Here is an 18,185-nt window from a genome sequence, read left to right as displayed (position 1 = left end):
TGTCAGCGCCTTTCCATACATTGTTTATATATATATTGTTGAATGTTGGTGGCATTTTTGTGTATTGAGGCAGACAGACAATAGGGAGCGCTATTTTTGGGAAACCAATTTTTTTATATAGTTCCACCTCCTTGTCTGCCTCCTGGTCTGGGGGTGTGGGTGAAATGGAGACCACCATGTGAAAGGGCTGCAGGTGAGGCAGTGTCTGATTGCGTGAGCCATGTTTCTGTTATTGCCAGAAGATTTAGGTTGTTTGAGAGGATCGTGTACGGAGGTAAGTTTGTTACAAACACAGCGTGCATTCCAAAGGGCACATTTAAAGGACTTTGGAAGAGAGGGGAGACAGGTGATGCATTTGAGGTTTGCTGGATTTTGGTTGCATTCGGATAGAAGTGTGTGGGAGAAGTGTAGGGGACCTGGATTAGGTGATGTATCACCACCTAATAGAAGCAGGGAGGAAGAAAGATAGGAAAGATGATTGTCAAGAACACGCTCCCAGCTGCCGTGACTTTGGGGTGTTCGCTGTATGAAGTCACACACAATTTCAGCCCGCAGTCTCTCTCTACCTATCACACAGGTTATAGACCTACGGAATTGCCCCCAAACACAGCACTCTCACACCCCCAGACACTTCAGGTTTGCCACCACCTATTGAATACGGGCAATAGGACCCCAATACAATGTCCCACACTGGCATGCAGGCTTCTAGCTATTCACAGATTAGCAAGACCCACACCAACACACAAAGGGTTACCTCTTCACACCTCCAGACTGTTACACAAATGTAAATACAAGCACACACAGCTTGTTAATCAAATGTATCAACAAATCACATACTTAATGCTAATAGGGGGCAGGGATGTCCCCTGGGTGTCACCCAAGGCCTGTTCAAAACTATTCCTAAGTGTTGACCTGTCTTAACTACTCACAGATACATGCCAGCGACATAACTCCCCCTTCAATAAACCAGTCATAATCTCCCGTACATTTAAATATCAAACATGATGGAATTATGACATGTGACATACCTTTTCCAAAGATAATGCCATGAAAAGAGAGAAAAAATAATAATTTGGCAAGCATTGGGATTTGTGAGTAAAATAGCAAAAAATTAGGCAATTAAAAGAATTACCTAATTGCAATGTCATGGGCAATCAGAGAAGTAGTGTAGAGTGAGGCTGTAGTAGATGTAGTTTATTCATGGATGTCTGGACCGCATGGAGCAGTGGTTCCCAAACTGGGTGCTGCGGCTCTCTGGGATACCGTAGCAGTCTCACTGGGGTGCCGCGGCTAGGGCCGGTGGTAAGCAAGGCGGGTGCAACTTGGTATTTATTTTGGCTTGGGGGTGCCTTGAAAAAATTATGGAGACCCTAAGGGTGCCTCGAACTGAGACAGTTTTGGATCCACTGGCATGGAGTAATGATGTGGGTGGAAGTGTTGAATGCAGAGTAATAAAGAACAGGTGATGGAGTTAGCTTAGTTCTTGCAGAGTAATGAGAGAGAAGAGTGCTTCAAAATCAGTTTAATTTCTTCCTGCTTCTAATGACACACAAAGTCTTGAGTAGAATTGAAAGTACAATGATGAGGTAGGGGACTAAAATTGCTGTAGCATGGATAGGGAGTGGCTGAGCAAGTAGTACAGCAGGCTGATTAAACAGAAGGGATTTTTGCAGGGAAAATAAACTGACAGATATAAAAACTTTCATGAGCTGAGTAGAAAATAAGAGCAGACTCCAAAACAGTCTTCTTGTGGTGTGAAGCTTGTAGCCAGGGAGAGATGGGAACATCAGGAGTAGAATATGGAGTTTCCGGTGAACACTGACTGTTGTCCTTGTGTAGCTCTGGTAATAGGCAGAATGTTCCTCTTCTGTTTCCTCCTGTTTAACTCCGGTATAACTTCGAAATATGCCATTTAAATTTTTTTACACTTGTAAGAGAATATCCAAAAACAGATGGCAGAAAGACAGTCAGTGACGTTGGATAATCCAGATGGTGAGAGATCCAGAGAAGCTAAATTTGGGTATCATCCGAATACAGTTGATACTGAAATCCAAAGGAGCTTATTAGCTCAAGAGTAGTGGTGTAGATTGAGAGGAGCAGAGGACCAATTAGATAGGTAGGTTGAGAACCAGGATAGGACAGTGTCCTAAAGACCTAGGCATTCTAGCGTTTGTATGAGAAAACAGTGATCAACAGTGTCAAATGCAGCAGAGGGTTCCAGGAGAATTAGAAGCGAGCAATGGTCTATAGATTTAGTAGTAATCAAATCATTGACTTTTGGTGTTTTGGCATTTATTGATCAGATTATGAAGAGGGTATTTTTGTGGATAAGATATAATATCAGGAAGTGGTGGTGGGTGAAGGGGATTTCAATGGATGACGTATGGTGCCAGGGATGGGTGTTGAGTTCGGGGTATTTCAGTGGGTGAAGGATGGTGCCACAGAGTGGTGGTGATTTTGGGTATTTCAGTGGGCGATGGATGATGTTGATGACTGTAGACTGCACTGTTAATGCGTGAGAGGTATTTCAGTGAGTGGGTGGTGTATTTGGAGAGGGGTAAGTGTTGTGGGTGAGTGTAGTAGAGGCTGAGTCCTGAGACAGCATTTGTCTGTATTCTCTGCACTTTATTCCACCGCACATGCTACATTTATAAGTGAAGACATTGTGGACATATGAGAACTATAAAACTGTAACATGCCTAAAAATGGATTGTGCACCCTACAAACATTCAATCTTTACAATGTGGACATCTGTATGCAATCAGGGAAATTTTAGCATTCCATTTTATACGATATGTGTCACGAAAGCCGGATTATGGGAATGGTCCTGATTGCTGCTAGAGTGACAGCTTACCCCCAGAGAGGTGCGGAGTCTAACGGTGGAGAGGTGTTCACCAGTGATTCCTGCAAGGGAATATGGCCTTGGCTGCTCTCCACCGCAGGTCGATGTCCTTAAGGGGGCGCAGAGCAGCGAATGTGCAGAACCACCGAATAGTTGTTAGCCAGAACAATAGTAGAGCTGAAGAGATGCATGGCAGAGCGCTGGAACACTGAGGTCCACACAGGTGTATAACTCTGGAACAGAACCGATGATGAGCGATGCTCTGCAGTGAAGCCACAGGTCTTGACTGAGAGATAAGCTGAGCCAATATGGTGGTGAAGTGATGAGCTGCAGAGAGCAATGAGTTGCACAGGTAACTGCTGGGAAGCAGTAAGCAGCACAGGTATGCCTGAGAAGTGGTGAGCTGTATAAGTACTGTGAGAAGCAGTAAGCAGCACAGGTAATGCTGAGAAGTGGTGAGCTGCACAGGTGTTGCTGAGTAGTGATGAGCTGCACGGGTAGTTTGATGAGAAGCAGTAAGCAGCACAGGTATTCTGAGTAGCAATAAGCTGCACCATCCACAATGTCAGGAACAACAGGAGTCAGAGGAAACGCTTCCTATCAGGTAGAGAGACCTGATGATCTGACACCCATTAAAGGGAGGAGGGCCCTTATAAAGGGAACTGGCTGCAGATTATCCAATCACTGCGGAGCAGAGGTTTTGAAGGTACCCAGGGAAACAGATGCGCAGACCACTAGGCAAGATGGTGGCCAATGATAGAGGAATGCCAGACTAAACAGCAGAAAGCGGTAACCAAGGGAAACCAACACACACAGTGAACCACACGGGGCGAAACTGGTGAGATGCGTGATAATATGTAAATTCAGAAATTGGGGTTGGAAGGTTATGCTAAGTAAAATAAATCATATTGTACTATATACTAACAAATCTAGGACAGTGGATCATGTTCCACCACCAAAAGTGCTTTTCAGTCCAACCAAAATAGGGGAAAAAGGTGTTGTCTCTAGTCCAGAGCACTAAAAGGTTTAGTTACTGCTCTGGATTGTGAAAACAGACTCTAGAAAAAAAAAATTCAGCCAGTCACAGCTCAACTGCAAATACATTTTCATGACAGCCAGAGCAAGACAGTTGTGACTTTTTCCAGTGGGATGATACAATTTCCATGCATGCTAGTCAGTTCAACAACATGTGAGGCTAGTCATTTCAGAAATATATTTGCAATAGTCTTTCTTCCAGCAATTCTCAACTACCAATTTGCTACAAGTTTTCTTAGGCCACCGGGGCAAAACATCCTTATGTGGTTCCCTTGGGGAGCCTCAGTGTATAATTATTGCAACTAGATCAACAATCCTTAGAATTACATAATCAACTAATAAATGTAAATAATCACCTAATAAATATCTGCCAATCTTTCAAAACTATTTCCAGGCATATGTTTCTGCAGAGTAGGTTTAACTTTACATAAAAAGATGCAGAACTGAGGATACTATTTAAGGTAAATAAGTGATTGCCTGACTCAATCGCAGTGGTTTCAAAGCTCAAAAACTATTTATTAAAATGCGAGGGGATCACACACTCAAAACAAACAGATTTTACAATAATAAGATGCAGAAAAAAATGGAGTAATGACCAGAACAAAATATCTCCATGACTAGCAAACGCAGCTACTCTAGCACAGGAGTTTTTCTTGAATACTCTGCCTTCCAATGGGTCAGAGTAGTACAATATTTTCATTACTGACAACATCAGGTTTCAGGTAGTTGTAGTCATTATATCGATGATGGAAATTCTGACATCGCTTAACTACATGAATCATAGTGTGGCTCTGCAAATTGACTTCTTTGGAGCCTGCCGGGTTTTTCATTCATCGCAACTGGTTCAAGTCTGTTTTTAAAGCTGTCACTATTAGCACTCAGTCAGGGATTAGATGTTTGGTGTCATCATGTCGGGGTATCTGATGTCAGAATTTTCATCATCAATATAAGGTATCCTACCTGTTTCAGGTACTTAGATCATCTCTACAATGTTGCATTTAGGGTAAGAACTTTAGCACAGACATAAATAATTACCTTTGTATACTAACCAATGCAATGTTGGATGTAGAATAATGAGAGGCAATAAACAATGTTTGACATCCCAAGGTAATGTTGAATCTGGACAAAGACTCAGTAAATTAATATTGGTACAGCTTAAGTATATCTAATGTCCAAAGTTAGTATTGCATTGGTTTTGATTGTTTTTGCGTAAAAAACTCCTTGAATGGGAGAGCAACTCTCTTTGTCCTCAGACCTCTTTGATGAATGGAAGCCCCACCTTTCGCAATGCCTACACATATCCTATTGTAAAATGAGTTTCTATGGGAATATGATGGAACAGTGATACTAATACAACAAGCGATGTGATTACAACTCACCACTACATAGCAATTACATTCGACCACTTTTGTGGTGACATGCAATCACTAGTCTGATTTAAATGCGAACGTATCTGTTAGGAACCCCTCCAGCCAGTACATCAAAACCCAGAGTCTGCTCTGAAGTCTGGTGTTCACTGGAGCCCCTAGTGGTGGGGACAGACTTGGCCGCAGACAACAGAGGGTCGTGAGTTGTGCATTGACTGGGGAGAACCCAGCGATAGAGTATAGGAGCAAACAGCAGAGGGAAGTCCAGGCAAGGGCCGGCAGCAGACAGAGTATCCAGTAGACAAGCCGAGGTCAGAGGTCACAGGCAAAACAGCAGCGTAAGAGTCCAGGCAATAAATCAAGGGGCACAGGCAGTCAAACGTAGTCAGGTATCCAGGCAAGGGTCAGCAACAATAAACAGATACAAGAGCAAGCAGGTGCAGAGAGCAGGCTAGAGCACTGAAAAAGGAACTATAACCGTCAGTGAGGCCCAGTCCTCACTGCCTTAAATACTATGATGGTCAAATCAGAAAGGAGGAGGGCAGGGCTGATAATTAGCCTCAGGAGGCTGCTGATTAATTACTAGCTGGGAACTAGCATAGGTCATATCACAACCAGGAACATGTATGAATGACAAATAGAATCATGCGAGAGCTCCCCCTGGAGTTGGAGGATTTCCCTACAACCTCCAAAAATATAACAGTGCATTGAAACTAATGTATGCGCTCGGCTGCTACCTTACGCCAGGATGCGGCATACCGCTGCATCTCGTAACAGTATCGCACACAGTGAAAACAATTTATGAGCAATTCAGATTGATTGATTTGACTATTTTAATTTATCTTTAACAATGCATATGTGAATGTGCACTGGTCTCTGCATTATATGGCCGGCACTTGGATTCTCTTTGCATTGTATTGTGGTCAATTAGATGCTCTCTGTATTGTATGGCAGTCACTGGAATGCTCTCTATATTGTGTATAAGTCTCTTGAATGTTGTCTATATTGTATGGTGGTAACTGGGATGCTCTTTGCATTGTTTATTGGTCAATAGGATGCTCTCTTTATTGTATGATGGTAACTAGGATGCTCTCTGTGTTGTATGTCAGTCAATAAGATACCCTCTGTATCTTATGGAAGTCACTAGGATGCTTGCTGTGTTTTTACATTTATCAGTAGTACTAGGCAAATTATTATGCAATAAAGTATAATTACTGATTTGTCTTATTTGCAATACATTCCTGTTATTTCTTCTCCATGATGCAACATGCAGTATATTCACATAATTTACTCCTCACTAATTCGATTGATACTATTTTTATATGCAGTGTCCAGTCTGTATTGATGTAAACTAATATTTATGGATTAACAGCAGTTATAATAATCAGTGCTGTCTCTAGTGGCTAGTCTAGTCTCTCTGGTGGCTGGCCACAACCCCTCTGGGAGCTAGCCCCACCCACTCAGTGGTGCACCAACCCAGAGCGATGATATGCATGCAATATTTTATGGTCCCTTGTTGCCCCTGTCCGTCACTGGAAGGAGGTTGGATTTTCATGCAACATTTAAGCTTTTGCACGGTGTACCTTAACTGAACTTTCTATCTCTCTGCAAACCCAGGCACACCTCACTTCTCTGGGAACAAAGCGCCTCAACTGTGATATGTAAATGACTTCCAATGTGTGCAACTCTTTATGCTTATTGTACATGTTTAATGTAATTTGTTTAATTCTCTCTTGACGTGTAGAAAACATAGACAAAATGATATTAGAACAATCTACCACATATGCAGTTGTTGCAACAAACATTTGTTCTGATGTTCTGCCCCGTTTTCAACACTTGTGACAAGTCCATTTTGTAGCTAATCAGGTTAAGTAAAATTGGGCACTTGCCACATAGAAGTTTCTATTCCATTCATTTCCGTGTACAAATGAGTGAAACTTTCCATTCCAAATGTTTGATTTCGATGACATGTACAATGAGTCCTTGTACACTAACACCATTTTTTTGCATTACAAATATCTTACCAATTTTCCTGAACCAATGAGCCTCATTGATTCGTTTATCATGTCTTCCATTCCACATCAGAGGCTCTGCAAGCTTCTTGTGAGCTAAGGAAAGACAAATGTACAATAGGCAACTGTAATAATTAGAACGGAGGGATGGATTAAACCCGAGGGAAACTAAAAGCTGTGGTTTGTCTACATAACCAATTTTGGATTACTAAGGGTTAACAAAGTGAGTAGGTGTGGTAATGTACAAACAAGTGTCATGAAGGGGCAGGGACAAGCGATCAGTTTAAAAGGAGTGGGGTAGAGTTAGCTCACTCTCTTAGCCCAGGACAGCTATCCATCCCTCCCCTTCCTGAGTCCTGGTTCAAGGGTTCACTGCCTGCTCGAAGTTCAGGTTTTCATGCTTCGGTACAAATGGCCACAGGATGCATGGGCCAGTTCTGTCAGTGGAGTGTGGGTGCAGGCCGGAGGAACGAAGAGCCAGTTGGAGCACAGGCTCGTGGCATTGTAAGGGTGTTGTGGTCCAATCCTGGAGGTATGTTGGTCCAGCAGGAAGTGTCAGCCATGGTGTGGTACAAGTGCTGTGGTTCAGCCTTGGAGGTATGTTGGGCCAACAAGGAGATATGGCCATGGTGTGGTACGGGTGTTATGGTTTAGCCCCAGAGGTATAATGGGCCAGCAAAGAAAGCAAACCGTGACATAGTATGGGCTGTGGTTCAGCTCTGGATGTACTTGATGCCACATGTTCGAGGACCGTTGCATGGTACAGGCTGTGGTTCAGCTCTGGATGTACCTGTTGCCTCGTGGAGGAAGGCCGTGGAAGGTGCTTGGCACCACATGTCTATGGGCCTTGGTATGGTACGGGTGTTGAACACCGTGGTAGGTACGGGCTGTAGTTCAGCTCTGGATGTACTTGGCACCACATGTCGATGGAGTATGGTACAAGTGTTGTAATTCAAATCCGGAGGTAACAGGAGGCACTTGGTGAGCGGGAAAGCGGCATGGTCTGCTGTTCAGCGGCTGATGCAGCCTTTAAAGTGGCAGGTGAACACTGTACAGGATAAGCAAAGTGGCTAAAGCACACATTCGTGGTAGTCAAGCGTTTGGAAACCGAGCCCTTTGAAGAGTCGGCTTAGGTTCGGTGCAAGTACAACTCATTTGAGCTGACTTGCAGTGCATTATGATTAGCCTAGAGGGGTGCAGGTTCCAGGATGCTTGGGGACGGATGTCCCATTAAGTTTAAAAAACAGAGTGCGCTTAAGGATGGACAAGGTCGAGTACAGTGTGTTCTGCCACCACCAACTACGGTTTTATTTAAATAAATAGTTATTTGCCAACAAATCTGTTTGGTGTCTTTTATTATATTACTTAGGAGTTAAGGTTAAGACTAAGGTCTATTGGTTATGTTATCAACTGTAAACATGTTATAGTTCTAAAAGTTTCATTGCAAGATAAAAAGTCTGTAAATAAAATATAGGCCCTAGGTGGCTCCTGGGGGCCGACTAGTCAATGGGATTTTATATTTTTAATATTGTCACGGGCACTAGGAGTCTTTGCCCAGGATATCACCAGATGATGTACTTTCCAGAGTAATATAGCTGGTACTATGGTTCTCTGGTAGCAGGGTGACAACGGAACAGGAGAATCAGCAGATGGTGAGAGAATGCTCAAAGAAAGTCTATGACTAGCAGCAACTGGTAATGAGTAGATGAATGTACACGAGGAACCAGATGGACAAGTAAACGTGAGGAGAGTCAGTGGTCTGCGTACAGCAAGTTGTACCACTGCTGTAGTGAGGAGGAATGTCCAGGAGTAGCGAGGAGGTAGTGAGAGTCAGTGGTCTGCGTATAGCAAGTTGTACCACTGTCTATAGTGAAGGAATGGATTCCAGGTGCAAGTAGGTAACGGGGAAGTCAGTGGTCTGCGTATAGCAAGTTGTACCACTGTCTATAGTGAAGGAATGGATTCTAGAAACTGGTGTCACAGGGAAACAGGAGTCAGTGGTCTGCGTCAGCAAGTTGTACCACTGCTATATATATGTGAGGAGGGACACGAGGAGATGAATGTAATGCAGAGGATACACGGGGCACACGGAACTTGATCCCATGATGATATCCACAATACAATAATAACTGACAAGCGCTGCTTGAAGTATACAAAGTCACTAGAGCGATCCAGGTAATAGGACACAAAGTCAATAGTCACAATAGCTTCAGTAGATAGAAGACTCCGGAGATGAACACAACACAGTCCAGACGGATATGCAATACAAAAGCAAAGTCAATGGAAGTTATGCATACCGCGGTTCAGGAGAGCAGGCTGTCAGTGAGACGTGCAGGGATACCTGAACGGCTGAACGCCGGCCGGAGGAGAAACCACTGGAGGATGGAAGCGGTAATCCGGTTGGTGCAGCGCACGGCAGGTAACCAGTATCAACAGAGCAATACTCAGGAAGCAGTAGTAAGTAAAACTGGAAACATGATGAACACGGGAGAGTTGAGGCTGTCTGGTATCTGGCAGTAGTAGCGGAGGGAGCGGAGGGAAGACACGCTGAACACGGGAGAGTAGAGGCGGTCTGGAATCCGGTAGTAGAAGCAGATAGGAATCAGTGGAGAGATGACACGATGAACACAGGAGAGTTGAGGCGGACAGGAGTCCGGCAGCAGTAGCAGATAGGAATCAGCTGAGTGCAGACACGATGAACACAGGAGAGTTGAAGTGGTCTGGAAACCACAAACGTAGTAGACGGGAATCAGCTGGAGCTGAATACACGAGGAAACACAGGAACACCTTCAGAGGCTCATGGGGAATGAGACTCCAAGATCAGGCAACCAGGTAATGATCACAGGTGGTTTAAATAGGGAGGGTTGCCTGATCATCCAATCAATTAAAAGTAACAGGTACTGAAGGTTTAATAAGGGCTGCACATGCGCAGACCCTCAGGATGGCGGACGGCCACGGTTCCTGAACACAGGAGAAATGGCACTCACAGTCCGGTGAGTGACAAATATTACATTGAGGCTCTCACTCAGAGTGAGACCCCAGATTTGGAGGTGTAGGAAAGAGGCAGTGTTGTTTGTGTATGTGTGTGGGAATGCTATTAATGTTATGTGGTGATTGTTTATTAAGAGTACGAGCTATAAATGTAATGTGTGGCTATTTTTGATTTACAGCTCACTTTGAATGATAATCAGAGGTCAATCTAGTTCAATGAACTCTAGCCGGATGCTCAAATATTTACTAAGATTTAGTGTTAATATTAAGCGAGGAGCAGGCAGTATTAAAATAAAGCTGCCCAGTATTTGTTTGTATTACATGTAAAAGCAGGCAGTATTTTCTCTGCATGAAAAACGAAATGCGTTTGCACACTTTGTATCACAACATGGTTTGTCCATGTGCAAATTTCCATCCTTTAGTTCGATTTGATAAATCTAATGAGGTCCATAATGTGCCAGGCACTGCTGGCTCAAGGAGAATGCTGATATGATGTTGGAGGTGCTTAATATGGTGCATGATAACAGTGAAAAGAAAGATATGTCCCTGGCATTAGACCTTCTAAAGCTTGCGACTCAAGCTGTTGAGTCCTTGTTTTTACATTATACTTTATGTATTATTCATTGAGGACCAGTATCCTTTTTTCTTAATGGAACCATTTTCACCTCATGCCATAAACTGTTTGAGATAAATAAATGTAAAGTTGGCCATACCTGTATTTAAATAAGAAATCAGGACCTCAATATAAGTGTCCCTAAAGGAAAAAGAAGAATTGCCGTTAAAATGCTAACCAAATGCAGTTAAACCTACAGAAAAGATAATATGGAACCACACAATCAAAGTACAATTTTAATGCTAATAGATGTCTAGGACATCTAACTTATATAATATCTATTAATATGGTTAATTTATCCTATGTAAAATTATTTTTATAGCAATCCAGTAATGTAGCATCTCATGATCTCTCTTGCTTTGGGAGACTTTATTTTTTTACATTATAAACCATTGACCTACTGGCCTTTTTTTCGATTTCTAGTATAAAATATAGACCTTTTACTTGGTAGCTAGTTTAGAACATTGACCAACTTTCATGGTAGCTAAATTACAACAGAACACATTCTTGATAAGCAATGTACAATATAGACCCTTTTAATGTTGGTAGTACAGGCTCAATTCTCTGGTGGCTACTGTATAATTCTGACCCTTTGATGTGACTTTTGTAGAATACATACCTCCTTCTTGGTGAACAATAAAAGTGTACTGGCGCCAATACAGTTACGTTCCTTAGATATTATTGACTTGAAGTGATCTACTTTAGGAAGATAATCAAATTTCAGGACAGGAAAGGAAAACTATCTCTATTAGCCAACAGTTCTGGGAACAAATGGCCATGATAGTGGGAGCTGGTAGTGGAATATTTAGGGACTATGACACTCTGCAGGACTTAATTATTAATTAAATCTTGCTCAGCACAAACAAAGTCTGCATGCATTTAATGTATTGAGCTGGACTTGAGATACTGAAAAAAAATAAGTGCCTGATTCATTAAGGCTCTTGGGCCTGATTCATTAAGGATCTTAACTTGAGAAACTTCTTATTTCAGTCTCCTGGACAAAACCATGTTACAATGCAAGGGGTGCAAATTAGTATTCTGTTTTGCACATAAGTTAAATACTGACCGTTTTTTCATGTAGCAGCACACAAATATCAACTTTAAATTTCAGTGTACAAATAAGCTATAAAGTATTTGTGTGCTACATGAAAAAACAGTCAGTATTTAACTTGTGTGCAAAACAGAATACTAATTTGCAACCCTTGCATTGTAACATGGTTTTGTCCAGGAGACTGAAATAAGAAGTTTCTCAAGTTAAGATCCTTAATGAATCAGGCCCCTTAACTTAAGAAACTTCTTTTTTAAGTCTCTTGGACAAAACCATGTTACAATGCAAGAGGTGCAAATTAGTGTTCTGTTTTGTAACATGGTTTGTCCCGGAGAATATTTATTTCTTTTTTTGCCTTACTTTCCTTAATGACTCAGACCCGCACGATCTAAAATGGTGACCCTCTGTCATTTACCCAATGTGCCTTGAGAACTAACTACGTTAATGTTCAGTTTAAGCTGATACTAGGCTGGCCACTAGATAGAGTTTACACAGAAACTATTGTATAGGTAAAACAACAATGCTGAAGGCATAACAAGGCCTTTATAACTGGAAAGGCACATGGGTCTTGCATAGCCTTGTCTGACACTGCTAGATCCCTTTATTTCATCATAATATACATTGGTATATGTGAAGCCAACAGGGAAGTGTGGATTGTGGAATAATATTCTTTTTTAACACATTTCACTAGTGTCTCTGTCTTTTCTAAGTGATTTTAGATGAGCAATGCCCATGTGTCTCCACTTTTGAGCAGGGCACATGCTGTGACATGCATTTTTCATGTGATGATCAGGATTTAGGGCCTGATTCATTAAGGATCTTAGCTTAAGAAACTTCTTATTTCAGTCTCATGTACAAAACCATGTTACAATGCAAGGGGTGCAAATTAGTGTTCTGTTTTGCACATAAGTTAAATACTGACTGTTTTTTTCATGTAGCACACAAATACTTGATAGCTTATTTGTACACTGAAATTTAAAGTTGATATTTGTGTGCTACATCAAAAAACAGTCAGATATTTTAGTAGCTATCCAACAATAATTGAAGCCTTAGAAGACACTACAGATAACAACAGGGATGTAAATGAAGCTAAAGCAAAAGGGCTATTGCTTTTCTTTCTGTCATTTTGAATATTTTAGTACCCATGAAGAAGCTTAATAATATGTTTCAACAATATTTTATTTTCAAGAGTTAAACCAATTGTAAAAAATTGTATAGAAATAATAAAGAATTTTAAAATTGAAAGGGGGGAATGAAGTAAAATATCACAAAGATTGTGTAAATGTAAACAATGATGATCTCTGTGACAAATTCACCTTCTGAGGTGTTTCATTTTCATAAAGACTCTCAACTGATAAAAATCATCAGTTTTTTGACGCTGTATTTGAAAACTTATGAAACGTTTCCCAGAGGAAACCTTTCATGTATTTAAATCTTTTAATGTCCTCATAAATCTTTCTTTAACTGCTGACTTAAAAAACTATAGAAATAAAAATCTGGTAGCTTTAATTCATCACTTTCCTTCTGGTACAATATCCATAATTAATGAACAAGATTTGCGGGGCAGCTTCTTGCAATTTAAACACATCTTTTGAACTTTTGGGGAAAGAATATGAAATAATTTACTAACATCTTGATATCAGAATATAAAGAAGGAATTACCAGCTTTGTAATGTTAGTGTCACTCACCGGACCGTGAGTGCCTCTGCGCTGGTGCGTGGTTCTCTATTCTTCTTGCCGGCGCCTGTCCTGAGCCGCGGCCGTCCGCCATCTTGATGAACTGCACATGCGCAGCATCCATGAACTCTTATGACCTTGCTTTTAACCTAATTGGTGGATCAATCACCTCTCCCTATTTAAGGCACCTGTGGTCATGGTATCGTTGCCTGATCTTGAGTCTCATTCCCTGTGAGTCTCATTCCCTGTGAGTCTCATGCCCCGTGAGTCTCTGAAGGTGTCTCCTGTGTCCTGCTCGTATCTTCAGTTTCCTGCTGGATTACCTGCTCTGCTCATCGGCGGTTCCCATACCCGCTACTGACTCCTGTGTCCTGCTCGTGTCTTCAGCTGTCTGCTGGATTACCTGCTCTGCTCATCGGCGGTTCCCATACCCGCTACTGACTCCTGTGTCCTGCTCGTGTCTTCAGCTGTCTGCTGGATTACCTGCTCTGCTCACCTGCGGTTCCCATACCCGCTACAGTCTCTCAGCTCTCCTGCTGTGCCTGCATATCCTTGTTGGACAAGCTTCTCTACTCAGCAGCGGTATGCATACTTGTTATTGACTATCAACTGTTATCCTGCATATCCGCTTTGGACAAGCTTCTCTACTCAGCAGCGGTATCCATACCCGCTATAGACTATTAGCCGTTACGCTGCATATCTGTTTGAACAAGCTTCTCTACTCAACAGCGATATGCATACTTGTTATTGACTATCAGTTGTTATCCTGCATATCCGCTTTGGACAAGCCTCTCTACTCAGCAGCGGTATACATACTCGCTATAGACTATTAGCTGTGACGCTGCATATCTGTTTGGGACTAGATCCTCTGCTCTCCAATTGTATTTATACAGTTATAGACTCTTATCACTCCTCCACTTATCCGCACCTGGACAAGTCCTCACCTCATCACAGCAGTGGTACAACTTGCTATACGCAGACCACTGACTCTCCCGCTACCTACCTACACCTGGACAAGTCTTCCCTTCACAGCAGTGGTACAACTTGCTATACGCAGACCACTGACTCTCCTGCTACCTACCTGCAGCTGGACAAGTCTTCTCATCACAGCAGTGGTACAACTTGCTATACGCAGACCACTGACTCTCCCGCTACCTACCTGCACCTGGACAAGTCTTCCTTTCACAGCAGTGGTACAACTTGCTATACGCAGACCACTGACTCTCCCGCTTCCTACCTGCAGCTGGACAAGTCTTCTCATCACAGCAGTGGTACAACTTGCTATACGCAGACCACTGACTCTCCCGCTACCTACCTGCAGCTGGACAAGTCTTCTCATCACAGCAGTGGTACAACTTGCTATACGCAGACCACTGACTCTCCCGCTACCTACCTGCACCTGGACAAGTCTTCCTTTCACAGCAGTGGTACAACTTGCTATACGCAGACCACTGACTCTCCCACTTCCTACCTGCAGCTGGACAAGTCTTCTCATCACAGCAGTGGTACAACTTGCTATACGCAGACCACTGACTCTCCCGCTACCTACCTGCAGCTGGACAAGTCTTCTCATCACAGCAGTGGTACAACTTGCTATACGCAGACCACTGACTCTCCCGCTACCTACCTGCACCTGGACAAGTCTTCCTTTCACAGCAGTGGTACAACTTGCTATCTGCAGACCACTGACTCTCCCGTTATTCTCCTTCACCTGTTCACGTCCACTCTCTCTCTCCATCTGCTGTTATATACGTTCCTACTTTTCACCCTACTGCCAGAGGACCGCTGTGTAAACCCCGCCCCTCTGGTAAGCATTATCAACTGGTGAATCCTGAGCAGAACTCCTAGTGCCCGTGACAGTTAGCCTATATTGCTGAGGTAATACTTATCAGCTCAGCTGATGCAGAATGTGTCTTTTCGTGTATGAAAACTATAAAATCTGCTTCTCTCAATAGACTGTCATATCATAAATTAAAACACTTATTGTTGATATCATTAAGGGGGTCAATATTAGTAGACTCTTAAAGTATAATAGAAGTTGCTGGCAAAAAATGTCATATTGCTAAATCTCGACTTGGTGGATCAGGTTGGCCTTAATTTTTTTTTTACTGATCATGAATAATCAGTATAGCAATTTAAGAATTTAAGCATTTCCATACAATCTGATATAGTATAAACAAATTGCAGCGCTAAAAACCCAGCCGGCTAATCATGAAACATAGATCATATGACTTAGTCACGAATCACCATAAAAAATTTAATTTATTAATGTCATTAAACCATATTAAAAGCAATATTAACACATAGAAATAACCAGTATAAGGCATCCATAACAATATCAAAGGTGCAATCATGTATATGTGCAGGGCCGCCATCAGGGGGGTACCAGGAGGCCCGGCGGTAGGGCCCCCTGGTGAGGGGGGCGGGTACTAATTACCCGCTTTTGCTTTATTTTTTCAAATTATTTTTTTTCCTTTCCTTTTTTTTTCTTTTGTGGGGGGGGAGGGGGGGTGTTCGGGGCCTTGGTAGTTCGTTGGTGGGGGGAGCAGAGTAGTGACATCATCAAGTCACGCCCGACACTCAGTGAGGAACTGTGCAGGAACTGTTTATAGGGGTTTTGCAACCACCTTTATTATTGCAGCTGCTTGACCATTAGGCTATATTGTTTGTATTTACTATTTTTAGGCGCCATATCAAAGATTCATTTTTTTCTTTCTCTAGAAATCCATTTCCATACAATGCTTCTTTATTCTGTAATAGTATCTACTAGAAATGTGTAAAATATATGCAATTCTCTTTTTATGCCTATTTGTAAGGACTAGTTGTCATTTTGATGAAAATCCAGAAATACTGTAGAGCCACAACTAATTTAAAATCTAGGACCCCTGGGACCCACTAAATTATGAACTCAGTACTATCACTTGCATTAAGGCATGAGTTATACAGTACCTTTCCTTTTCCTACAACCATCTGATAGATTTTGCTACATTAACCAATGGCAGCACTATTCCCTCTAAACTGAGGTAGGTACCAACCAAACTCAGTCTCCTACTTGCAGTACCAGTACTGGTTGTCATATATTGTCGGCGGCTCTATTTTAGAGAAGAGGCGTTTCTGTCAATATTTCCTTCGTTTGGGACCAAATGCAAGAAAAACGTGGATTTGGGTACAAGAATGGTAGTGTTCTGGAGATACAGGTAATTAAAAGTGGGTACCAAAAATAGTGAAGAAGGGAGGCAAGAACAGAGGAACAGAGGACAGAGGACTCATGTAGATGATTGCTGTGGGACAATTCAGCCTATACAAGTAATTCACTCCAATTATCTTGATTCTCGGAATTAGAAATTCTCAAGAATAGCTCTAGGACTTGGTTCACCCTTTCTGTCTGCCTGTTTGTCTGGAGATGATAGCCTGAGAAGTTTAATAACCAAAACTCTCCAAAATCAGGAGATAAACTGAACACCCCAGAAATTATTTTCTGAGGACACCCATGAAGACAAAAGATCTCTTTAATAAAGGGTTGGCTCCAGCTGAATCATGGTCTTCACCAAGTCCCAGTTGATCTATGACTCCTTCTCTCCCCTTTAATTTTGTTGTTGCTGTCTTTTGTTCTTTATTTCTTGGTTCACAGGTCTTGACATGTCTTCCTACTAAAGGCCTCTCTGGCTGCTGATACGGACTGTAACTAGTGATGTTGACCTAATTTTATTTAAATGTTTTGCATTTAAATGATTTTACTTCTTCTATTGATCCTACATTTATATGTGGTATAAGAAGTCTTTTGGTGTATTATTATTATTTGGGTTCTAGACTTTGAAATTTTACTCTAGTTGGTGCCCCGACTCTAGTTTAAGTCACTCTATCTACTGAACCCCTTTTCATCAAAATAAGAATGAATCTTGAATCTCTAATGTGATCTGTTAATCATAAAGTTGCCCTTTACGTGGATGACATTCTCCTCACTGTTACAAATCCCCTTATACTCTCCCAAATTTGTTAGCTGCAATTCAGAGCTTTACAGTCCCAATGTCACGGGCACTAGGAGTCTTTGCCCAGGATATCACCAGATGATGTACTTACCAGAGTAATATAGCTGGTACTATGGTTCTCTGGTAGCAGGGTGATAACGGAACAGGAGAATCAGCAGATGGTGAGAGAATGCTCAAAGAAAGTCTATGACTAGCAGCAACTGGTAATGAGTAGATGAATGTACACGAGGAACCAGATGGACAAGTAAACGTGAGGAGAGTCAGTGGTCTGCGTACAGCAAGTTGTACCACTGCTATAGTGAGGAGGAATGTCCAGGAGTAGCGAGGAGGTAGTGAGAGTCAGTGGTCTGCGTATAGCAAGTTGTACCACTGTCTATAGTGAAGGAATGGATTCCAGGTGCAAGTAGGTAACGGGGAAGTCAGTGGTCTGCGTATAGCAAGTTGTACCACTGATTATGTGAGAGGATCCTAGAAACTGGTGTCACAGGGAAACAGGAGTCAGTGGTCTGCGTCAGCAAGTTGTACCACTGCTATATATATGTGAGGAGGGGCACGAGGAGATGAATGTAATGCAGAGGATACACGGGGCACACGGAACTTGATCCCACAAT

General features: G+C 42.2%; 1 protein-coding gene across 1 annotated transcript in view; it reads right to left on the bottom strand.

Annotated features, from left to right (window-relative positions):
- Window positions 1-18,185, bottom strand: part of TEX11 (testis expressed 11) — a 391,710-nt gene that overhangs the window by 134,501 nt on the left and 239,024 nt on the right. Inside the window, exons 21-22 of the mRNA XM_075184491.1 lie at window positions 10,961-11,001; window positions 7,269-7,352 (exon numbers count right to left, since the gene is read on the bottom strand). Coding sequence (XP_075040592.1) covers window positions 7,269-7,352; window positions 10,961-11,001 — 125 coding nt within the window. The remainder of the gene's footprint in view (window positions 1-7,268; window positions 7,353-10,960; window positions 11,002-18,185) is intronic.

The sequence above is a fragment of the Mixophyes fleayi genome, chromosome 9 (assembly GCF_038048845.1).
Source record: "Mixophyes fleayi isolate aMixFle1 chromosome 9, aMixFle1.hap1, whole genome shotgun sequence".
NCBI classification, from domain to species: Eukaryota; Metazoa; Chordata; class Amphibia; order Anura; family Limnodynastidae; genus Mixophyes; species Mixophyes fleayi.
Note: the sequence above shows the minus strand (reverse complement) of the source record. Positions and strands in the feature narration are given on the sequence as shown.